General features: G+C 40.4%; 1 protein-coding gene across 3 annotated transcripts in view; it reads left to right on the top strand.

Annotated features, from left to right (window-relative positions):
- Positions 1 to 25,555, top strand: part of GRIA4 (glutamate ionotropic receptor AMPA type subunit 4) — a 237,321-nt gene that overhangs the window by 133,464 nt on the left and 78,302 nt on the right. For all 3 annotated transcript variants that reach the window (XM_072850628.1, XM_072850630.1, XM_072850629.1), the window contains exons 4-6: positions 3,181 to 3,365; positions 23,367 to 23,420; positions 25,122 to 25,280. In XM_072850628.1, coding sequence (XP_072706729.1) covers positions 3,181 to 3,365; positions 23,367 to 23,420; positions 25,122 to 25,280 — 398 coding nt within the window. The remainder of the gene's footprint in view (positions 1 to 3,180; positions 3,366 to 23,366; positions 23,421 to 25,121; positions 25,281 to 25,555) is intronic.

Raw genomic sequence — 25,555 nt, 5'->3', positions numbered from 1 at the left:
AGATAACTAGAAAATAAATACCTTTTAGATGACAGCTGTAAGATTCATGTCTTTACTTGCGCAAACACCTTTCTGAAGCTTAAGAATTTTGTCTAAATAGAGATGCTGCACTCAGTTTCTGAGAATTACCCCAGGTTATTTTCAGGTTTTTTGCCTTATAAAATGTTTGCAGCACTACATACAACTATTATTTTTTTTCCCTGTTAGCTGTAGCCAATTATTTTGGACAAATAAGCATTCTCCTCAGCGTGTCTAATTTTTATGCCAACTGAGCCTGTGAATGCCTTTTATTCATTATGCATAAACTCCACCCTTGTCAGTCTGTTATATTAAAAATTGTTCCTGCACACTGAATAGATGACTGTGCCACTGATTACTTGCACAGGGATTCTGAACTCTTCTGATGGAGATGTTGCACCATATTCAGTTACTACCATTTAGCTGTATTATGCTGTATGTGAAGGACATGCTAACATGAAAACCCACGTCTGAGTGCCAGCTACTGACAAGAAGCTACAGAAGCTTCAAATGCCTAAATGAAGGCAGTTGCTAATGAAATGTGACAAGTCAAACCTTGATCCAAGGTAGAAGAAAAGCTTTTTTATGTGTTTGTCTGATATTTGTCATGCTTTATGCTGGGATAAATTCCCAGTTTGATCAAAACACATCTTAGTAAAGTTGTCCAAGCGAAATAGGAAAGGAATGAGGGGATGTCAATTGCTGTTTCAAACACCATTCATTCTGAATCAAAGAAAATGTTAATTTGTGTCAGGAAGCTGAATTAAGTAAATGTTGACTGCCTTTGTAGCAAAGATCAAATCAAAGTTACAGTGTAAATGAAACAGGAACCCCAGTAACACTGGAGTAGTTTTAATGTATGTCTATATATGGAAATGAATAGGAAATGAAGCAAGAAATACAATGTTTGGGAAAGAATCTTGTCATGATTTGCAGAGATAATTACAGGCAAAAAGGAGATTGAATATAGCAACAGGAAAAGCAGAATAATTATGCAGCAATTAACAGGAAAGCTGTATGGTTCTTTGAAAAAAATTAACAGTCATTGGGTTAAAAATATATACTGAGTATAGAAATGTTTTAATACTCAATACATCAAGTATTTGGATTCATTTCCTAAGATAAAACACTGTTTCATAAAATAAATGTCTCATACGATAAAATATATTATGCATTTTATGTATTCATTATAAATGTTTGTATTTTTATCTTAAATATGTCATCTGAATTTGAGTGAAAAAAGCTAATAAATGTTCATTTCAGAGTGTGGGTACATAGTGTCATAATGATGAGAAGAAACAGATTTTAAGTTAATGTTTCAAGGACTGCAAATGTCATAGGAGCCAGTAGAAAAATAGCTGCTCCTAGATTTGCAAGAGAATTAGTTTCTCATGTGTGCTAAAATCTTCATATTCTGATAAAACTATTGTCTACTTTTATTTTACTAGAGGCAAACTCAGGTTTTGGTGGTTTTGTAGGTCTTCTGATAATTAGTTAGCAATAGCACACTCAAAAGTACTCTTTCTGAAATGTAGCTTACAAAGATTCCTCTTGCAATCTGTAGGAATGTCTGAGTGGTTTTTATGGGGAATCTCTCATGCAGTGGCATCTTCAAGTGCATTAAAATGACAGCTGGAGGTCACTGCACTCAGGCATGGGACCTTCTTGTTGAAAAGAGAAAGGAGCCACCACTGTGTAGCCACATCTCTAAGGATAGTTTCCAAGAGGTGAAATCTTTCATTTAAAGCTAGTGGGGAAAATTCAGCCAGATAACAAGTAAAAAGCCACGATATTTTGTGTTGTGATTCTAGACAGGGGACTTTCTCTGAAGTGTATCATTTGTATAAGTATGTTATTGACAAACGTATCTGTCCTTTTTGTCTTTCTTAAACATTAACTCTGGATCTGAGGTACACAATCTTCATTGCTTTAAACAAATTCACCATTTACTCTAGATAAAAGAGGGAATAATACACACTTCCTACTTCAGGAATTGGTTGGACAAGTCAAGGCTAGACTTGCAAGCTGTCCTAAGATACGTCACAGGCTCCTCTCCTGCCTCTGTACTGCACATCCCCACTGAGAAAAAATTAGGAGAGGGAAGAAGGCGAAGTGCTGGTGGGCCAGGGCACACTGAGACCATGGGCAGGGAGCCTGCCCTGTGCATTCAGGTGGAGACCTCAGAGAGGATGCTGCCTTTCCCTTCTGTGAATGGTCTCAAAGATGACAAAGAGGGTATCAATACCAATAATGATGAAGAGCAATAATCCTGCCAGTAGTAATAACTAATGCTTCTGTGGTGCCCTTCATTCATTGACCTCTAATCACTTTGCATACATTGATTAAAGCTATATAACATCTCTGAAATAGGTCAATTTAATTTCTTTTCACACATCTGTACTGGCATATATATATATGTATAAATAAATGAAAAAATGAATTCTCATTAAGAAGCATTAAAACCTGCTTGGATTAAATTCTGCATTTAATTAAATTAAACCTGCTTAGATTAAGCATTGGATTAAATTAAACCTGCTGGGATTAAGCATTGGAAGAGGCTGCCCAGGGAAGTGGTTGAGTCACCGTCCCTGGAGGTATTTAAAAGACGTTTGGATGAGGTGCTTAGGGACATGGTATAGTGGTGGTCTTGGTAGTGTTAGGTTTATGGTTGGACTTGATGATCTTAAAGGTCTTTTCCAACCTATACAATTCTGTGATTCTGTAAATGCTGACAAAAAAAAAAAAAAAAAAAGGCATTTGAATGTCTAACATACTGCTTCTGTAGTATACAAATACTTCTGGTGAATGAGTAGGCTCAGATTTTTTCTTTGCTGTGTCATGAAATGCCCGGATATAGAAACCTGTACAAAACCAGTCTGAGAAGCTGAATACTTGACTGGAAGAGTTTGTGTGTATAAATCATATGAAGATTAACCATAACGCTGAGAATCATTCCAAGGATTCTGATCACAGCAATTGTGATTTTCGTTAATTGCATACTGTGTGCTGATCATGGCTAGCAGCATAGGTAGGGATACAAACAGTTTCTTATTCCCTTCCCTGCAGGAGCAAATATTAAGCAACATAATAGTGATTAAGGACAATGCCTGTTAAAAAAATGCAATGATTGTATTACTAGTGTATTGTATCCTTTTCTTTCAGGTTATTCAATACTTCAAGCTATTATGGAAAAAGCGGGACAAAATAGCTGGCAAGTCAGTGCCATCTGCGTGGAGAATTTTAATGATGCCAGCTACAGGCGGCTTTTAGAAGACCTGGATCGAAGGCAAGAAAAGAAATTTGTAATAGACTGTGAAATAGAGAGGCTTCAGAATCTCTTAGAACAGGTAATACCTGCTTTTAATGTGACTGTAAGCACTTTACTGAAACTCCAGATGAGATACCATTGTGCATTGCATTTTGTTTATTTTCTCGATGGAAAAGAGATTGCTTGCTCTTTCTTTTTGTTTTTCTTCATGGGCCTATACTTGTATGTCCACTTGCCTGCTCTGTTTTCTTTTCCTATAAAATTCTTGTCATAACAGCCAGCACGTCAGCGCAGTGAGCTCCCCCTTTCCCACTCAGCAGGTCTGTGGGCCAAGGGTGCCAGCAGTCAGAGCAGCTGCACATTTGCTCCTGCATCCCAGCATCTCCATGCCTGATACACCTTGCATCAGGGTCTTAGGGCTGGTGGAACAACATGGTGTAGCTTGATTACCAAGATGCCCTAAGTCTGTACCTTCATGGCAGTAAAGCTCAGTTTTGTTTGAGGAAAAAAAAGGTTATTTGAGTCCAGTATTAACTTTCTATTCACCATATGTATTTCTAGCCATAAATGCTTTAAAATTATTATTACACATATTTAAACTGATAATTTTATTACCTTGGCAGAGTATTTATGAACATGAAGAAGAGTAGAATAAAGGTGCTATTGAACGGGGAAGGAAGGTCAGTTTCTTCCATCAGTTATTCATCGAAAGCTGCTATTACATAAAGAAAATACTGGGCCAGACAGACTGGCTTGCACTGAGTAGTACCCATACAAATGTATAAAGTGAATATAAAATCCTGCTGCTCTGATGTGGCAAATCTATTGCTGTATAGTGCTTATGTATGAGCTCTTTCCTAAATGATGGAAAAAATAAAATAATGCTTTGAAAGGAGGATTTTGTCAAATGACGGGAAAATAACTTAGGGTTAACTACCTGCTTCTTGCATGATCCCACATATTATGCTGATGTGGTGCAAGCGCACCGTTCAATACCTGCTGCTGCTGCTGCGGCTGCAGGAATTGCAGGGAATGAATGCCATCTGCTGGTGGTAGGTCCTCTGCCGCCACGCTGCTTCTCTTTGCTATTGCCTTAGAGAATTTTGAGGATTTTCTTGCAAAAACGTTCATGATGCATCTATTACTGAAGTCACAGAAATATGAAATGTCGTTTGTGACACAGAAATGCGTAAAATAGTACTTGTAGAAATATACATGCGTCAATTTTGCTTTCACTGGCAGGAGATAAAGAGGGAAACTGAGAATTAATAGTATGGCTGATTTAACAAGGACTTTTTCCTATGACTGTTGCCAAGAGAAGAACAGATGATGCCATATTGCTATAGATATTCATTTGGCCATTTTTTTGATTCTGAATGCCATTATGTTTTAACACAGGCTTTCTATAGCTTATAATGAAATCCTCCCCCAGTCCAGCCTATGTTGTAGTAAAACAGAACACCCATTTGAGGATCTTTTAAAATACATTTAGAAAAATAATCTCTCTCTCTCAGCTCGGTATATGTGTGCATGTGTATGTACCTGATTTCTTTTACATGGCATGCAAATGTGACTTACTTAGAAAAAGTATGCTATATTACCATAAGTCTTGAAGTACACCCACCATCCTGCGTAGGTGTATCTACTGAGTATCCACTCAGTTTCAAAGCAAAATGTAGTCATCCCGTATGCATTTGGATCTCTGATCTACTGATCTCACGTGTACGTTTTATTTGCTTCCAGGAGCTGCAACTCATTTTCCTTCTAGATTGACATAGTCAGGTTCTTTTTAGGAACACAACTTGTGCTCTTTGTTCAGATCATGCAGAATTGAATTCAATACTGATTTTAATGTGATTAGGTTTTGACCTCCTCTGACTTCATACAAGTTTGGATTTTGCATGCCTAAAATAGGTACTTAATGCAGGTATGTTAAGTCATAAAAATGCAGTGCCTGGCCTCAACAGACTGAATCAGACATGGTGAGTCTGGCTGACACCTCTGCAGGGCAAGCTCGAAAGCTAATTGAGTCCTCTTTCCATTAACTGCACCAGGAGAGTGGCAGGTAACAGGAGTTAACATCTAACTTGCAACATACTTGTATCTTAGCCAGTTATACAAGCACTTTTAGGAAGTAATTCAAATGGCTACTGTCTAATTTTGGGTGGGATTAATTTTTACCAGGAAATGAGCTCTTCTGTACTTGTACTGTTGTTTATTCACACCTACATGTAAAGCCTTTGCCCTTAAACCTATGCTAATGAAGGGAGATGAATTGTTATTTGGGCATGTGGGTTTTTTCTTTTCTCAGTAGTGACTGCCCATATATATAAATATATATATTTCCACTTGACCTAATTAAATTGAATTCATATATTTCAGAATGTTTTTGTAATTTTTCCAGATCATGTGAATTCTCTTCTTCCCCAACATGCCTGGAGATCCTCTCCATCCTTCCAAAGGAAGGTCACTGTACAAACAGGAATGTCATTATAGCCAGGCTAGACAAAGTATGCAGAAGAGCTGCAGCTTTACTCTCCATTGTGAAGGTCCTGGTCTTCCTAGACAGGCTGACCTGCAAGTAGGCCTGGGGTGCTGGTTTGAAGTTCCAAAATGAAAGCACTTTGCCTTCAGAGATCAAGTGCTGCTTAAGGATGCACAGTCAGAAACAGCCTTGGACACAAAAACATTTAGTCTGCCAAAAGTGGGACTGAAGCAAAAAGAGTCTAGCCCAATGTAGAAAATGCAAAATAACAGCCATTTTAAAATATCAGCTGTTGACTTTTTCCCTTTGCATGATGGCTTTAATAACCTGTAGCAGACAGGTAAGGTAGCTTCACAAATGGACTAAAAGTTGGCGTGCTCTTCCCTGCATACACAGAGGAATTGATTAAGCTTCAGTGACTCTAATTAACTCAACTTCTTTCCTGCCTAGTTCTCCTGTAATTGAGAGCCTAAGTTGTGACTATACTGTAATACTTTGCAATGTACAAGTAAATGTTCTGCAGAACATTTAGGAAAAGTAATTAAATCTCAGTAATGAGACGGTAACTCAGAGTGCTTTGCCCTTAAATCTGTGCTAATGAAGGGAGAGAAACTGGCTTGTTGGCTTGTGGGTTTCTTCTCAGGTGGCTGCCCATATATGTACACATTCACACTTCTCATGACTGTGGACCTCAAGCAGTGAAGACTGGAAACTTTTTCGCTAGCTATGTTCAAAAAGTGAGGTCATGCGCTGCTCCTCTGCCCATACCTGGTGCCCACTTATCTGACCTGGTGTCTTCTGCTCACTGTCCTCTCCCAGCTGCCCAGTTGCGAAAATCAGCACCTTGCTGTTTCCTCACTTCTTGTGCAACTTTAATTTACCATTTTCTATTTCCTTTTGTCTCCTGTATATTTCTTAGTTCACTAGTTTTTCTCATTTATTTTCCCCTCTCCATGTGCCTTGGTGTGCTTAGAAGCTGCCTCCACACTCCGTACCTGAGGCTTGCCTTCAGGGAAAATTTCTCTCCTGGAACCCAATGACATATCTCAAATCCAGACTTCCCTGTGCACAATCCAGTATGTGCATTTTTCATCATATAATCTTCCTTTCAGGTTTTTATATTGCTGTGGTGAGGTTGATGTTTTGGGCAAGGGCCAAGCCTGTACACCTTTTAAGGGTGAAGTATAGAGAGATGGAATTTCATTTTCAGATTTCCATTCTAGAAAGGGAGAGTAGGGCCACCATTAAATTCAGGAGATGCATTCAGCCTGCACACAAGTGTTTCTGTCTGATTTGCTTGGATTGCCTGCTACTGTCTTAGCCTCAGAAAGGTTTTCAGATCTCACCTCTCAAGGCTATGCCAAGATTTACAAGAATGTGATGGTTTTCCTAATAAAGCTATGCTCCTCTTCTTTGGTCGTGCTCACCCACACAAGACCTTATGGTCTCCAGTAGCAACTGGAGATATTTGGGGGTGATTGGAAATGTTTTGCTTGGTTTCTGTATTAGTGGCATGGTTCAAACTAGATTTGAAGGGTAAAGGGGATAAAACCAGGCTTGCTAGAGATAAGCCTGGGGGCAGCATGCCAATGTTTGAGAGATGGTGTGCTAGCAAAGTCCTTCACTCTGCCGTCTCAGTGCAGGTAGGGGATGGAAAGCCATGAGACAGCAAAGACACAGGGGTTATTGATGTGTTATGAACACCATGGAAGCACCTAAGAATGGTCACATAGGAATTAGGGTTTCTCCCCCCAAAAAGGTGTCAGCCCAACTGAAGTGCATCTACAGCAATGCACGCAGCACGGGCAACAAACAGGAGGAGTTGGAAGCCATTGTGCAGCGGGGAAACTGTGATATAGTTGCCATCACAGAAACATGGTGGGATGACTCGCACAACTGGAGTGCTGCAATGGATGGCTATAAACGCTTCAGAAGGGATAGGCAAGGAAGGAGAGGTGGTGGGGTAGCCCTGTATGTTAGGGAGTGTTTTGATTGTCTAGAGATTGATGATGGTGATGATAGGGTTGAGTGTTTATGGGTAAGAATCAGGGGAAAGGCCAACAAGGCAGCTATCATGGTGGGAGTCTGGTATAGACCACGCAACCAGGATGAAGAGGCAGACGAACTATTCTAGAAGCAGCTGGGAGAAGTCTCACAATTGCTAGCCCTTGTTCTCATGGGGAACTTCAACTTACCAGATGTCTGCTGGAAATACAATACAGCAGAGAGGAAACAGTCTAGGAGGTTCCTGGAGTGTGTGGCAGATAACTTCCAGACACAGCTGGTCAGTGAGCCAACTAGGGAAGGTGCCCCGCTGGACCTCTTGTTCACGAACAGAGAAGGACTTGTGAGCCATGTGATGGTTGGAGGCCATCTTGGGCAGAATGATCACAAAATGACAGAATTTTTGATTCTTGGAGAAGTAAGGAGGGGAGTCAACAGAACTGCCACCTTGGACTTCTGGAGGGCAAACTTTGGCCTGTTTAGGAGCCTGGTCGACAGAGTCCCTTGGGAAGCAGTCCTGAAGGGCAAAGGAGTTCAAGAAGGCTGGGCATCCTTCAAGAAGCAAACCTTAAAAGCACAGAAGCAGGCCGTCCCCATGTGCTGAAAGACGAGCCAGCGGGGAAGAAGACCGGCCTGGCTGAACAGAGAGCTTTGGCTGGAACTCAGGGAAAAAGGAGAGTTTATGACCTTTGGAAGAAGGGGCAAGCAACTCAGGAGGACTACAAGGATGTCATGAGTTATGCAGGGAGAAAATGAGAAGGGCCAAAGCACAACAATCTGGCTGCTGCCGTGAAAGACAATTAAAAATGTTTCTGTAAAAACATTAGCAACAAACGGAGGGCTAAGGAGAATCTCCATTGTTTATTGGATGCAGGGGGAAACATAGTGATAAAGGATGAGGGAAAGGCTGAGGTACTTAATGCCTTCTTTGTCTCAGTCTTTAACAGTAAGACCAGTTGTTTTCTGGGTACTCAGCCCCCTGAGCTGGAAGACGGGGACAGTGAGCAAGAAGGAAGCCCCCAGAATCCAAGGGGAAATGGTTAGCGACCTGCTACACCACTTAGACACACACACAAGTGTATGGGGCCAGATGGAATCCACCCAAGGGTACTGAGGGAGCTGGCGGACGTGCTCACCAAGCCACTTTCCATCATCTGTCAGCAATCCTGGCTGACTGGGGAGGTCCCAGTTGACTGGAGGTCAGCAAATGTGACGCCCATCTACAAGAAGGGCCGGAAGGAGGATCTGTGGAACTACAGGCCTGGCAGCCTGACCTCAGTGCCGGGGAAGCTGATGGAGCAGATCATCCTGAGTGCCATCACACAGCATGTACAGGACAACCAGGTGATCAGGCCCAGTCAGGTTTATGAAAGGCAGGGTCCTGCTTGACTAACCTGATCTCTTTCTACAACAAGGTGACCCGCCTAGTGAATGAGCGAAAGGCTGTGGATGTTGTCTACCTAGACTTTAGTAAAGCCTTTGACATGGTTTCCCACATCATTCTTCTCAAGAAACTGGCTGCTCATGGCTTGGACAGACGTACACTTCACCGGGTTAAAAACTGGCTGGATGGCCAAGCCCAAAGAGTTGTGGTGAATGGAGTTAAATCCAGTTGGCGGCCGGTCACAAGTGGCGTTCCCCAGGGCTCAGTATTGGGGCCAGTTCTGTTTAATATCTTTATCAATGATCTGGACGAGGGGATCGAGTGCGCCCTCAGTAAGTTTGCAGATGACACCAAGTTGGGCAGGAGTGTTGATCTGCTTGAGGGGAGGAAGGCTCTGCAGAGGGACATGGACAGGCTGGATCGATGGGCCAAGGCCAATTGTCTGAGGTTCAACAAGGCCAAGTGCTGGGTCCTGCACTTGGGCCACAGCAACCCCATGCAACGCTACAGGCTTGGGGAAGAGTGGCTGGAAAGCTGCCCAGCAGAGAAGGACCTGGGGGTGTTGGACAATAGAAAGCTGAATATGAGCCAGCAGTGTGCCCAGGTGGCCAAGAAGGCCAATAGCATCCTGGCTTGTATGAGAAATAGTGTGGCCAGCAGGACTAGGGAAGTGATCGTCCCCCTGTACTCGGCACTGGTGAAGCCGCACCTTGAATACTGTGTTCAGTTTTGGGCCCCTCACTACAAGAGAGACCTTGAGGTGCTGGAGCATGTCCAAAGAAGGGCAACGAAGCTGGTGAAGGGTCTGGAGAACAAGTCTTACTTATGAGGAGCAGCTGAGGGAACTGGGGTTGTTTAGCCTGCAGAAAAGGAGGCTGAGGGGAGACCTTATCGCTCTCTACAACTACCTGAAGGGAAGTTGTAGTGAGGTGGGTGTCGGTCTCTTCTCCCAAGTAACAAGTGATAGAACAAGAGGAAATGGCCTTGAGTTGCACTAGGAGAGGTTTAGACTGGATATTAGGAAAAATATCTTCACCGAAAGGGTTATCAAGCATTGGAAGAGGCTGCCCAGGGAAGTGGTTGAGTCACCATCCCTGGAGGTATTTAAAAGACGTGGAGATGTGGTGCTTAGGGACATGGTTTAGTGGTGGACTTGTCAGTGGTAGGTTAACAGTTGGACTTGATGATCTTAAAGGTCTTTTCCAACCTAAATGATTGTATGATTCTATGATTCAAAGCCCTGTTTAAGCACAACACTGGAGCAAGACATCAGTTTCTGCAGGGTCACAGAACTGTTACTTTGATTAATCAGTAAGACAGACAGTGTCTTCAGCCTATCTGTGTCAGTAGATCTCCACCTACTCTCAATAATCTGCTGTAATTTAAGCATACCAAGGTAATTTTATCTCTTTTTTAGACTTTATTCTCAGGATTGTGAAAGAACACCCTACCTCCTTATTATCTTACAACAGCCATAACCAGGAAAACCTTTTTTTTACCTGTGAGTGAAACTCCTCCTTTACACTCCTCTGGCAGACCTTATCATCCTGCAATCCCAGGCTCTGAAAGACAGACCACAAACCTCAAGACTTTTGCCATAAGTGTTTTCTTTACTTGCCCACTTTAAGTGGTGCTCATGATTTGCCTTTAGGGAGGGCAAGCAGGTCCTGACCCTTTTTAATTTACCAATATAGACCTGGTGTATGGCGGGGGGGGGGGGGGGGTGGCTCTTAGCGTAGACTGCTCCTTCATTGTGGCCTCTCAGGACAGCCTTGGCAGTGCTGGTGCTTTGGGTAGCTCCGCAGTCTTTGACACAAGGGGATGCAATGCTTGGCATGACCACTGCTGCCCACCCCCAGAAATAACCCCGAAACAGTATGTTTCAGTGGTGCACAGGAGCAGCAAAAGTGGTAAAATGAAGATGGAAGGTATCCCTGCCTGTGACAGGGGGTAGAACTAGATGATCTGTTCCAAGGTGTCTTCCAACTCAAACCATTCCATGATTCTATGATTCTATGAAGATCTATTTCATGTCAGCTTTCCCCAGAACTTCCAGAAAGTGTGTTTCCATTTTGGAGAAAGCGCATCTACTCTTAAAAGTTATGGAGGACTCTTTATGCTTAACAGAATGTTTTCTAGAACCTCATGAGTGATCTCACTAAATCTGATGAAGTGTCTGCTCCGTTTACTTACCTGCCCCTTTGTTTCATCTGTTCATACACAGGCATAATAAAAATATGCCATGTGTTTTTAATTAAAATATAGACTGTGATAGTCTTTATTTGAATTGCATAAGTGACTAGAAACAGAGACAAAGCCCCATTTTCCTACATGCATGAAATTAGAGATTGTTTTTACCATTACCTTTCCAGCTTACCAGGACAAGATAGGAAAAAGAAGCTAAAACAAAGACACAGAAAGCTAAAATGACATCTCCACAGTTTTATATAACAGATATAGCTTATATAGCAGAATGCATTTCTAGTGATTCATATTTTTCTGTCAAGGACCGTTATGTCCTTGTTTATCAACAACCCTTTTTTCTGTGAACCACGACACTTTCAGCAGGTGGTCTTTTAAAAGCACAAAAATATTCTGTTTGAATCAAAGGATGAAATTTGGTGAGAGAGATGGAAGATTCTCTGCTTGTGTTTCTTCTTTCCAGGTTGTGTTTCTAAAGTGCTCCCCTGAATTTAATACAAAGAACTTTCTGCTTAAGATGCAATGAATACTTGAAACACATTGTAATGTTGTGATTTCCATTTCCTACCAACTAATCCACCAATACTGGCAGCAAGCAGTACAGCATCTGAACGGTCCAGGACAAAGTAGTCATTTACTGCATATGGCACAGCAAGAATCAGGCCCATATGTTTCTCTCACTTTTCACTAGGAATTTTCCTTCTTTTCTTACTCCTTCTTTTAATTTCATTTTTCTTCCTGCATTCTAAAATAGTATATCTATTTGCGTTTCTGGCTTATTCACCGAAAATCAGAAGTCAAGTCTGCCTAAGGATAAAGGGTGTATCTACCAAAATTAGAAAATCATTACTTTAATCTTATTATGTATTTACTGAATTTCTATTTGAAATACAGAACTCATGTTTCAAAGTAAATATGGCTACAAAAGAAATGTGTTTTTATTTATTACTGAGAAAGCCCAAACAAAGTTAATACCAGATACCTATATAAGCTGAACTTATGAAACCCCAAGTCAGGCTTCCTAGTTTAACAAAATTATTATTTTTAATTGTTATTTTTCTTCTCATATTATTTTATTCTCATTAGTATTTATTCATTGCTTAATTTGTATCAGTACAATCTGAAGCAATCCAGAAGCTAGATTACATATAGAACAAAGCAGTGTTTAGAATTACTAAAACAGTAAGAAGTCAGGACTGATACCCTCTTGGTTTTTGTGGGCTTTGTTTTTCTCTTAGACCACCACTACCACCAGCACCATAAAAATCTCCTTCCCAAAAATGTACTGAGCAAGCAAGAAATAGCATTTACTATGGCTAATCAAGAAATATGTGCAAGTTGACTGACCAGGTAGCACCCATGTGCTGACTAGTAGCTGTCAGACAGGCCTAGTGTCTGGGTGCTTCTTACCCCTTTGGTGGCAAAAACATAAGGGTCTCTGCTCTTCACCCAGTGGCCAGTATTAATAAGGACTGTGCAGACTTAATGTCTTAGATGTCTTATGTGTCCTATATGTCTTAGGCGATGTCTTAGAGGCATTGTCTTCCTTTCAATATAGCTGAAATTGCTGAATGTGTTAAAAAATATTTTACTGGAAAATTGACAGACAGACCCACAGACAGCTCAGTAGCACAAATATGATTTCCTTAGGAAAGAGGACTAAAAATATATGGGAAAACACACACGTTTGAGAAAATGTCGTATCACTCTCTTCTAAGTTTTACTTGCATTTAGTTAGTTGGAATAATTTACCTTCAGTAAATACATGTCATAGATTTGTTATTTCTTCATTTGCTAACTTTCAAGCAAGAGTGAAGTGTAATAAAATGATGAAGTTGTGGTCAGATTTGAAGAATAACACAGAAAATAATTTTGAAGATTTCAGTGAAAACATAAGTTACTTGTTCAACCATCACATTTGTTCTTTTTACTTCTTCAGACACTAATAACACTTATTACTAGAGAAGCAGACTGTTGTTTGCTCAGTCATAGCTGATCTCACAGCTATTACTTATAGTTTGTTTAGTGCTCAGAAATGTGTTCAGATATATGATGAAGTCAATGCTCCAAATAGATTTTACAATTAAGCTGAAAAGTGTAATATGAGAATCATTTAGATCGTGATGGATAGTTTTGCTAACTGTAAATACTTTAGCCCTTTTCTTTTGGCCTTTCGTTGTTGGGGGTTTTTTTGCTGTTAATCTATATCGAAAGGACACTTAAAATTATGTAAGGAAGCTTTCAAAAGCATGAAATGCTGAAGTTGGAAGTTAACAGTTAAGGTCCCCCATTTCTTTTTCTGACAGAATTCTCATTGTCAGCACTTAAACACTGCAGAGCAAATAAGGTACCAGAAAAAAGACTGGAGTCTTAGAGCTCTGAGATTTGGTTTTAGGTGGATTTTGGACCCAGTTTGGAAATTCATACTGTGAAGTACTGACATGAACAGCTCTATTCTACAAACAGAATAAAAGAATAATTGGGGTTGGAAGTGACCTCTGAAGGTCATCTGGATGCTCCCACTGATCAAGGGGGCAAGCTTACATCAGGTTACTCATCCAGTCAAAGTTTGAACACTTCCAAGGATGGAGATCCCACAACCCCTTTATGCCCTGTTTCAGTACTTGACTACCTCATGGTAAAAACAAATTCCTCATATCTAGCTGGAATTTCTTGCATTGCAACCTGTGTCCTTTGCCTTTTGTCCCATTGTTGTGCACCTCCAGGAAGAGTCAGATAGCCTCTTCCCTATGCCATCCCATCGAGTATTTACACGTATTACTAAGATTTCCCTAAGCTTTTTCTTCCCCAGGCTGAACAGCCCCAGCTCTCTCAGCTTCTCCTCATAAGACAGGTGCTTCAAGCCCTCAATCACCTTTCTGGCTCTTCTCTGGACCCACTCCAGTATGTCCATGTCTCTCCAGTGCTGGGGCAGCCCAGCACTGGACACAGCACTCCAGATGTGCCTCACAAGAGCTGAGCAGAGGGGAGGAATCACCTCCCTCGACCTGCTGGCAATGCAGCCCAAGAGACTGTTGGCTTTCTTTGCCATGACGGTGCATGACTGGCTCATGGTAAACATGTCTACCAGAACTCCCAGGAGCTTTCCTGCAAAGCTTGTTCCTATCCAGTGTGTACCCAGCCTGTCCTGCTGTGTTTGTTGAGTCAGGCTGAGAGGCCAAAAAATAAGGCGCAGATCTACACAGATGAGCTCATTTGTTTCTCATTACTCTGTTTGCACACCTATAGGCAGCTCTTGAGATAAAAATACCTTATGAGTGGGTGAACTGTGTATCATCTTGTATTGATTCTTGCCAACCCATAATGTGCTTGCATCAGAAACAGCTAGAAGGCATACCAGGGTGATCAGACCAACCTCTGTGCTACTTCAAGTGACCACATCTAAAAGAATCCTTCACTAAGCCAGGCAACATGCTTCTCCAGCATTTTGGTTCCTCATTCTCTGCTACTAAATACTCTGCTACTTCTTCCTAATTTTAGGCAGTCCTCTTGGGCAGATTTTTACTAGGAATTGAATTTAACTGTGTTTCCATAATGACCATGCAAAGCTCGGCAAAGCAAACTGAAAAACACAAGCTAACTGTAATTGCATTTGCCTAGGACCTTTATGTTTACTTCTTTCTGAAAGAGCATATTGCTACTCCTAATTTCTGTTTTCTCAGGCTTTTTCATATGCAGTAACATTTGCAGTGTTTGTTTCTATATTTGTACACACAGAGATGTACATAAATACATGCACATGGACATACACAGGACTCTATTCAGCAAAAATATGCTTCTCCTTTCTGCAAGAATGGCAATGGATTTCCTTTCTTTTTCCATCTGTAGCAGCTCCATCCTCTCCCACCCATCTCCATCCGACAAAGTTCAAACCTCAGCACTCTGTTTAGACGTCTTCCAAGGTGTCTGCTGTAAGCAGCATTTTCTTCTGAATTTTGCATAGTGAATCAGTTTTGCTGTCAGAGATCATCAGTCTGGCTCCTGGTCTACCCGACAGGCTGATTCCAGTCTTTTTTTCCTGCTCCCTGCCCTCCCTTGCCCGTAAGAACTAAATGGGATGTTTCCCAGTAGACAGACGCTACTTTTCTCAGCTCTGTCAGGGCTCTGTATCAGCAAGAGCAAGCCTCACTGCTCATCCAGGGCTCTGTTTGCCTTTAAACACAGAGGTGAAAACTGCTGTGCAGCATCTGGCACGTATTTAATGCTTCGATGTACACAGCTGAATTGATACATAGTAATAAAAAGAATGTACTTGTATTTCGTAATATTAAAAATTAAACATGGATGTAAAGTTGTCACATGGCAAAGTATTAGTATCATTAATCTTATCTTCTAAAAATTACAAGCCAATAAACTCTAATTAATAATAGCTAACAATACTTATTAAACAACCACGATAGGGAAATAGCTGCACAGTGTCTTGGACGCTCTTCATAGCTGTCTAATTAACTCAGTTTTTCAATGTGTTGTTTGACATCGCTGATCCTCAGCTTCCCCAGCCTTAAAGAGCCTTGAGATATGTAGCTGTTAGCACTGAAAACCAAATCTTTCTGATGGGTAAAAGGGAGCAGGCTGTCACAGCAATATTGATTATTTTTATTACCGTCAAAATGAAAGTAAATGAATGTGCAAGTGGAGAAAAGTACAGAATCTGACATATTCCACTCCTAGGTCTGCTCTTAATATTTTGCCACCAGAGTGCTAAACCTGAAAAGGTAATGTTTGACTGATGAATTTCTCGAAATTGATCAAGCTGTAAATTTTGCTGTTTTTAAAAACATGTTTTTTCTCATCTTACTTTGCAGTGTGTCTACTAACTGAATCTAGCAACTGGCATTTTTGCAAATGACATTTAGATCACTGGCATAATTAATTTAAGATAATGATAATAATAAATTAAAACATAATATTTTAATAAATTACAACGTAATACTTACAGGAAGGCAGAAATTAACCAGACACATGAAGTAGAGTATTAGCTCAATCATTCCTCCACACTTTCTCTGCTTTCCTGTTTTTCATGAACGCAGCAGTGCATTGGCACAAATGACCACTAGTACAACACAGATAAGTATTTATCAAGAGATCGCGTTGCTTTTACATGTAGTTTGGTTGTGCAACAACAATTTCTTTATCCCTTGAGTCAGAAATGGCATGGACTTCCCTCATCTCCCATTGTCTGCAGTTTTCCTCTATATCTTTTTGATTTGCATGAACAAAGTGCAAGTTTAGTTCTGCTCACACAGAACCACAGGAGCAAATCATTAGCCAAAGAATTTGGTATGTGCACGGCACACAGTAGTTTGGGCCAGTAGCACCATTGTTGGACCTACAGTACTTCAGGGACATAGTAGCAGCTGTCTGTGTATCTCTTCTTAGTCCCAGGGGGGTGGGAGATTCATAAAGTGCCTTTTCCTCATCATTCCTTTCTCTCTGTGCTTTTTTCCCCCTGGAGGTCTATGGAGTTGCTTCTAAGCAACACTGATAGCTCTTCTCCTTGAGGGAACCAGCTGCCAGCACTGCCACCAGCGTCTTCCTCACCCCGCAGAGCCAGGAGGGACTCTCTGCATAGGCTCATTTTCTGTGAAGCAGCTGGGATTTTGCACACAACAGTAGTCCCTCACCGCACACTAATAAAAACACTTTTGTCACTGCACCACACAACTGGTGAGGTTTGGACCCAAGAAATAGGTTATTTCAGTTACTGAAAGAACAAATAGGTGGTAGAAGACAAAGGATGAATACAAATGGTTCGGGGGATTTGTAAAGTGACCTTACACTCTTCTTCTCTTTCCTTGCCTCCTTTTTCCCTACAAGTCTGCATATCCCGTTTAACTCTGAGTGAGCCTTTCACAGGAGTAGGCTTTGAATGCAATCAACTTTAGCAGCAGAAGAAAGCAACCAACCATGCTCAGGGCACTGGTTAATGGCCTTTGAGTCACCTTCCCAGGTTTTCTTCCCCGGCAGCTGCCCATGCCGCGCAGGGCTCTGCCCTGCCAGCTGGTCGTGGGCATGGGGGCTGCGTGGAAAGCATCCTTCCCCTCTACTCAGCCGTGCGTGGGGCAGGTGTGTGCAATGCTGTGCCGGCTCAGTGCCTGCCTTCACAACAGAGAAAGAAATGCCGATTTGTAAGGAGCCACTTCTGCTTTGTTTGTTGCCTTCTTAACATCTTCTCTGGTGGCTGTAGGCTGTTAACAGTCCACCCTTTCCCCAACAACAGTGCCCTTTTGCGAGTACTAGCTGTTAAAATTAAGCTTGTTTCTCAATTGCTTTTTTATGGCTTTGTAAAAGATTTATCCTTGCTTCAGATATCGTATAAAATCCCATTTCAGTTGTGGTTTCTATCATCACCATTTCTGCCACAATATTTCAGGTCAGGTCTCAATCTTCCATCTTTAACAAGTCTCCACACTTTTTATATTGTGTTAGACAGACTTCATTTTATTGCTGGTGTCCTTTTTCTTAAGGCAACGGATTGTGACACAATAGCAAAGAGGAAAACCTTTGTTAAAGTCCCATTGGTAATGCACAGCTATCACCCTTTGAAGAGATTTAACTGAAAATAAGTCCTTTTCACTCCAGCTGTACTGACCTCCATCTTCTGGAAATCATAATGAGGGACATTTCATGCTACAGAAGTTAAGCGTTCTTTTAAAATGAGTTATATGCAATATCCATTTCATAGTAGTAGAGAACAGAGGATGACTTGGGGCCTGATTCTCTGTTCAGATGCTGATGTAAGTCTGGAAATGGTTTTATCAAAGTCAGTGAACTTGCCGCTACCGGGAAAAAAAAAGAAAAGAATCAAAGCAGACACTGGTAGCTCTTCTTTTCGATAGTGGAATAGTTTCTGAATTTCCTAGGCCAGGCTATTGTTCAGCTAAATGGAAAGAACAGTATTGTATGATAAAGTCAGAAAGTTCAGAGTTTTGTCTAAAGCCTAAGTTCAATTCAGATCTCACTGGCCTTGCTTTTACCACACTTTAAAGTCAGTGGTATAATTCTAGTTACTTTTGATTGCCACTGGAATCACTGAAATCAGAATAAGGCGTTTTCTCAATTGCAGTATGGTAGATCAGCAACTAAAAATTCTCACAACGTACTGTCCTGTTTAGTGTGTTATACATAAATGCATTTGGTAATGTGAACAGAGCCTAAGGCTGATTTTTTTTTTCAAAGTTCACCTTTCAGCAGACACTCACATACACAATGATATTTGGAAAAAAAAAAGTTGCATTAGATTCTGAAACAACCTTGATAGCCTAATGGCCTTTGATTCTATCCTGTTGCATTTACTGAAATGAAGTATTCACTAATAGTGTGACTATGGGATAATACATGGAATGGGTCTTGTTGTCTTTCCTGTTAATGGTAATTTGGGAAGCAGGTTGTATTTTCTTATTCATTCTTCTCCAGGGCTGTGTTGATTATTTAATAATTTCTTCAGTTTTACAAATAAGAGTATAAAAGAGCTCCAATTCTAGGTGCTGGCCACCTTGGTCATTGAATTACAACATGCAAATCAATATACATAAGCCAGTGCAGCGTCATGCTTTCCCCTGCTCTCGTCCTTCTTCAAAGAAGTCACGAATCAGTTCACCCTTCCCAACACTTTCTTCCCAAAATCTCCCTGAGCAAGCTGAGGTCACCTTAAACTCTGACTGTGACAAAATCCAGGTGCAATATCTGTGTGTGGTGTTTAAGGAGAAGTCAAGAGTGGGAGTACAGAGGAAAAATAAATGTTTAGAAGGTGTAAGTGAAGAAGTACTACGTGAGGGGGAGGAATGGATATGATTCCACTCACTGAGGTTGCTGTCACTAAGACAGTTTTGAATCAAAGCATCCCGAAGCAATGGAAAGGACGGTTACAGAGGGTCCTTCCTGACCTACTATGACCCTGACCTACCATATCACCAGTTTCATGGTGTATCACTGCTTATGTGTCTGGCAAAGCTCATCTTTGATGCCTAGCCCTGTCTCAGGTTTTGGAACTGTCCGGGGTGAGAGCCAAGCCAGACCTCTTGCTCCCTGGGCAGAGCCACCATGGGTGCCTGTGGCAGCGTTGCCCTCTCTTCAGGGCCTGCCTTTTGAAATGAAGACAGTTCTCACTGCTCAACCTCTTGCTATACATGAATCTGCCACCTGCCCCACATATGCTCAGGGCCTGTCTAAGAGAGTGGGGCCCACAGGCACACAGAGCATCTTAGATGGTATCAGGAGCATGCTCTTTTGAAGTGAATGTCCTCATTGCAGCCATTTGCTGTGCTGCATTTCTCATTAAGGGCGGACTCAAAATACATGGATTCATTTTCTTTTGGATGATGCTAAACAAGAAGATGTGCCCAGAAGGACCCCTGAAGTGCACTGGCGCCCAGTGTGAGTTCAGTCTAGTGACCAGGTTAGAGATAGTCCAGAGTAAAACCCTGAAATGTGCATGCTATGGATGCCAGCTTCTTAGCACCAACACTTTTTCTGTACATATCCTATCCTATGGACTTTGCTACTTGCTAATGTAGATGTTAGGTGATGCAACTCTGCCCTCTCTCTGGATTGTGACTAAGCTTGACCCTTCAGTCTGAATTTAGGGGTGCATGAGGAAGTACCTGGGTTTTTAAGGTGCCCCCAGACGTAATGAACTTCTATAGCAACGGCTTTCTGGAACACTCTCTCATCTTTCAAAATCTCAGTCTTGTTTTTCCCTTTCAGAATAGATTTGCTGGATATTTTACCCCCCCTCTCTGCTCTGCCATAGAAGAAAAATATTCCCTCACTCACCAGCATTCATCTGTTTAGTTTGTGGTTCAGGGCAATATCTACTGTTATGTGTATGGAATGGTTGAGGTCTCATCTCTGTTAAAGCTCTAGTCACTGCTAACCAGTTTAAAGAATAGAGAAAAAAAGGGTGATAGTTTGTATTCCAGACTGAGTAGCTGTCAGAAACTCCTTCTCTTGTTATGAAAGTCTTAAGTTCGTTGCCTCAATTTATCTCCACTGCAGAAGTACAGTATAGAGAAAGGTGGTTCTTCAGGTAGTGAGAATTCATATCTTATTTTATAGATCATAATCTGCAGCTTTGACTATTTGAGACAGAAAGGTAACTGTATGTATATTTTGGATATTCGAAAGTATGAGATGCTCACAGAAAGCTGTTTCACTGAACAGGCACTTTTTTCCTAAATCATAAGCAATTCCTGGTTTGCGAACTGTGTGTGATCAATAACCATAAACATTTTCCAATTCAAAATCAGAATTTTATCCAATCTTGGTTGGAAATACAAGCCATATAGCATCATTTCTCTTCTCTGTCTGCATGATCAACATTCTTAGGGTGAAATTCGTCTCAGTTAACATTAGGGATATAAAATGTAGGTGTCTACATCAGAGCTAATCATCATCAACTCTTTTTCTAGTCAGTGCAGAAAAATATGCACTTTCAGGCCACAAGCTGTCTAATTAATTTTAGACATGTGCTTTAGGATAAGATGAATCATTTCCTCAAAGTGCCTGCTCTTTCCACTGATGATAAAGGAAGTTAAGACAACTAGTTGATACATAAATGCGTACCTTTATCACTCACCCTAAGACACAAGTTTTGAGAGAATACACTGAAAAATTCAAATTTTTTTTCAAAAATATTCTGTATTGTTCACATTAAAACCCGGAATTCTGCAGTCATTTCTACATACATTTGCTAGGAGCAAGCACAGAAGCAAATCTGGTTAATCGTTTGCAGTATTTACTCATTTTGACTGTGACAACTATGGACATGTATCTAACATACCTCAGCAGTTGCACTTTAATCATGTGCTTGTTTTATTTGACTGATATGTTGCAATGATCGTCACAATTTGTATTACGAAACCAAACGAGGGAACAGATCACTAAGGGTGTTAATTGCCAAAGCTACATCAGCTTGCAAGAGCTTGAAGGGAGCTGCAGTGATTTGCCCAAGCTGAGGATCTGGTTATCGTATCACGTACATCTTAAATCATGTCAGTCCACTTACATTCAAACTATGGTACTGTAGTTATTTAAAAATGTGAGTTTTTAATGTATATCAGTTTCCCTGTCATGGAGAGGCAAACATATTTTCGTTACCATGTATTGCTGAAGGAGTACAGATATAAAAGCATTACTGGTATCAGGGATCACATCCTTTTTGAAGCCATTGAACCAGCAGGGGTTTGAACCTTTTGTATCCAGTGCAAAAAAATGGCGTGACAGCACCCTCCTCACATGTGTTGAGTTGGTGATAAGGGAAGGTGTGATTTCTCCCTCTGCTGCCCCCCAGTAAAATGGTAGCAATGGTATTTAATCACTGATCTTAATGGGAGTTTCATTGAGTCCAAAATAAGCAATTCATTTATATGAAGGGTGACAGTCTGGTCATGGCTTGGGGTGGGGGGGAAGTGTCTTTTGGGGTTTTTTTAGCTTGTGTTTTGCTTTTTAAATACTATCATTTTAGCTACGGACTATAAATATGAAATAGAGGTTGGGAAACAAGAACAAAAGGATAACAGGCACATTGCTTATTCACTTTATTACTTTAAAATAATGAAATTGAAACAGTTCTGACAAGATGCCTATGCCACATCCCTTCGATTTTCCTTTCCACTCTGCTGTAGAAGCAAATTGGCTTACTGGAACAACAGAGCCAGGAATCAAGCATTTCCAAGTCTTAATCCAGACTTAGATCCTGGATCTTGGGTGTCTTTGGCCAAATTATTTAGTCCTTCAGCAACTTGTCTCTCATCTCCAAAATGTGATAATAATTGTTTTTTGCTGCACTGGGAAAAGGGGCTGCAAGGCTTAGTGAATGTTTGTTCTTTCTTTTGAACATGAGGTGCGATCCATGAAGGCAAGAAGTTGCCAGCTCTTCAGGACAGGGCCTAGAGCTAAGATTTGAAAGCAGGAAAGGAGACATATATATAAGTTTCCCATTACTTATTGAGTAACCTGCACCACATGGAAAACTTTTGCCTGTATCTTATTTATTCATTTGGAAAGAAGCTAAAATGATTCGTGGAGATGAGTACATGAGGAGAAAAAAAGTCATATTTGGGCTGCAAGCAGACTTTTTCTAAATGAGTGGCAAACTATAAAAAATAAGAGTTAAAAGAACTCTTTACTGGTACTAAACACAAGCTGCATGTTGCAGGTATTACTGTTAGTTTCTTTAGTAAAAACAGCTTTAATCTGTAATGAAACTATTAACACCATTTTCTACTGACAGAATATTCTCTCCTCATTTTTGATTTTCAGCACATTAAATAAGAAGCATTCCATCATAGGAATGGCAATAATACTGATAAAAGGCATGGATTGACATAGTTTTTGTCTAAACCCTGTTGTTGATTTTGCCATGTCAGGACTGTAGCAGCTGCATATCATGGTTGTTCTCTTTTTGCATCACTTGATGTTATATTTGGCTTAAACACTCAAGGGCATCCTCGCTGTCTGTTCTTGCTCTGTCCTTGCTCATGCCCATTCCCAAAGTCTTTAGGGTCCCAAAGTCTTCAGTCTAAGAGATGAATAATACTCGTAGTATTTGACCACCTCAAGGGCAAACAGCTTTGATCCCAAGAGGTGAAAACCCAGTTCGATTCATAATTTCTGCACGTATTTAAAATGGAAAGGTACATCAGCAGGTAGGCTTTCTAGCTAATGTGCGACCTTCTCCTTCTGAATTTGTATCCCATAGGTAATTGCTCTATTTGATAAAATGGTATATACTACAGTAACATTTTCAATCATAGGGAAGACACTCACATTACCAGTTCATTACTTTACTCACTTTTATTTTAACTCCTTCCCATGATTAAGCACCTGGAAAGTTATAGCTACCTTATTGGAGAGACTCTCCACATCATATTGCTGATGTTATAGATTTCAGAATTTATATCTATCTGGCTATGAAAACACCTTTCTAGAGAAAACGATATGACATTGTTTTTTCTTTTTTCTTTCTTATTTCTCTCCCACAGATTGTGAGCGTGGGAAAGCATGTTAAAGGATACCATTATATAGTTGCCAACCTGGTAAGATACTTTTCTAGAATTATATCCCTGCTCGGTAAGTGAAATACTCAGTTTTGCTTTGAAGTTATAGCACTTCACACAACATTTGCCATTTGTCACTAATATGTGGTTGCGCATAATACATTCTTTATGGTTCATAAAAGAACTTGGTTTTGTTGTTACAGCCATGCAGACAAGAAGGGCACAATGTTACCCTCTTAAATTTTATCAAAATCAATGTAGCGTAAAGGACTGCTAAGTGTATCTTGTGGCTGAATTAGAATTTACTGAACTACACTATGATTTTTGACTCATCTTTTTAATATTACTAACTTAACAATTCTCGAGGTAACTTTTCTACATTCTCCAGGGAACATTCATTTTGCTGTAAGATCTGCTATTTCCAGTCAAATTACTAGTTCAGTATATTCACTCTAAGTCTAAACTGCACCTTCACACAGATAATGTTCAGAAGAGGGCAAAGAAAGAGTAAATGCAATATTTTATTATTAAAATAACCCATTCTTTAAGCCGACATACCTGCCTGGCCGCGCACAGTGAATGTAGCACAGAGTCTAATGTATGCTTTAAATTGTTTTATTTTTACTCTCCCTCAAGGAATTTTAGTTGATGTGAAATATTTTATTGTGCTTTGATGTACTTTAACTTCAGATCACTTCAGATTATTTTTAAGACCTCAGGGATTTTAAATGAGACATGTCTATTCTCTTAGGTCTTACAAATTAAATTTTCAACATTACACATTTATAGTTCCCCAAGTAACTTTTCCTATGCAAAATAGTTGCTGTAAACAAGGAACCGGATGTTGCAGTGAACTGCTAGTGGGATATACAGTGGGGACAGGGACATCTACTCATCTACTTCAGCAGAGGCACACATTACTATCTACTGGCTGTTCAGTAATGTGGGTAATATGACTTCCTGATGCATCACCTTTTATATTTACTGTCAGTATCCTTTAGGACATGAATCAAATCTCTGTCCTTAACAGGTTTTTCTGCTGGGGTACTGGCTCAATACCCCACTTTTTTTTTTTCCTAAATCTTTATTTTTTCTTTCAATGTTGGGGGTCACACTAGGCTTTAAATATATAGCAGACCTGAGAGGTACCACCATCATATTTCACAGAAGTGTGATTCTGATGTTATATTTTCCTTGCACAAACAGTGAGATCCTCATGCGCTGTCTCTGCCTTCTAATGTCTATTATATTATCTCATTATCTCAGACACCTTCAGCCTAAACAATGAATCCTGGAATAAATGTATTTACACAGTACTGTTGTTCAGTTTGCAAACAAGCAAAGAAACAGGGATATATCAGTTAAAGCACTAGTACAGTGCTCATTCAAATCTGCCAGCTTTGTTGGAAATTGGATTAAGGCTTTAATATTCTGCAGGCACTTTTCAGTTGATTTGCCAAAGGCATTTCTTCAAAAACTGTCTGCCTTCGCAGCAATGTGTTGCTTAGCTGTCAAGATCATCCTAGCAATAATGTGGGAATTTATTTCTTGATTTTGTTTCATTCTTTATTACACAAATGGAAATTATGAACAAAAGTTCAACACTATTCTCTGGGTTTAAGTCTTGGCTTCTAATGGAAGCCTGCTGCTGTACATTCTTTATGCTGCCTTGCTGACCTAGAACAGATTGAACCCACACTGGTGTACGAGGACAAACAAAATCTTAAATTGATTTTCTAGGGATTCAAAGATATTTCTCTGGAGAGATTTATGCATGGAGGAGCTAATGTGACTGGATTTCAGCTAGTAGATTTCAGTACCCCAATGGTAACTAAGCTGATGCAGCGCTGGAAGAAGCTGGACCAGAGAGAATACCCAGGATCCGAGACCCCACCAAAGGTACTGGCTGATCTGAAGCACTACCAAAGAAATCACTCAAGTGTTCTAATTTCTGATTAACATTGTTGAACACATGAATGAAGACCTTAATATTTAGGCAGAGGAGAAGGCAGTTTATCTTACTATTACTGGCAACTAATTATGCCTAGCCTTATTATTGTATGATAGAAACACAAACTGCAACACATTTCACTGATGTACTTTAATGTCCTTTGTCACTTATTCTCCAACCTCACCCCTTTACTGACAGGAATTAAAGGTCAAAGACTTAACTG

This window comes from Ciconia boyciana, chromosome 1 (assembly GCF_034638445.1).
Source record: "Ciconia boyciana chromosome 1, ASM3463844v1, whole genome shotgun sequence".
Taxonomy (NCBI): domain Eukaryota; kingdom Metazoa; phylum Chordata; class Aves; order Ciconiiformes; family Ciconiidae; genus Ciconia; species Ciconia boyciana.
The sequence above is the reverse complement of the archived record's forward strand: the minus strand, read 5'-3'. Positions and strand labels throughout refer to the sequence as shown.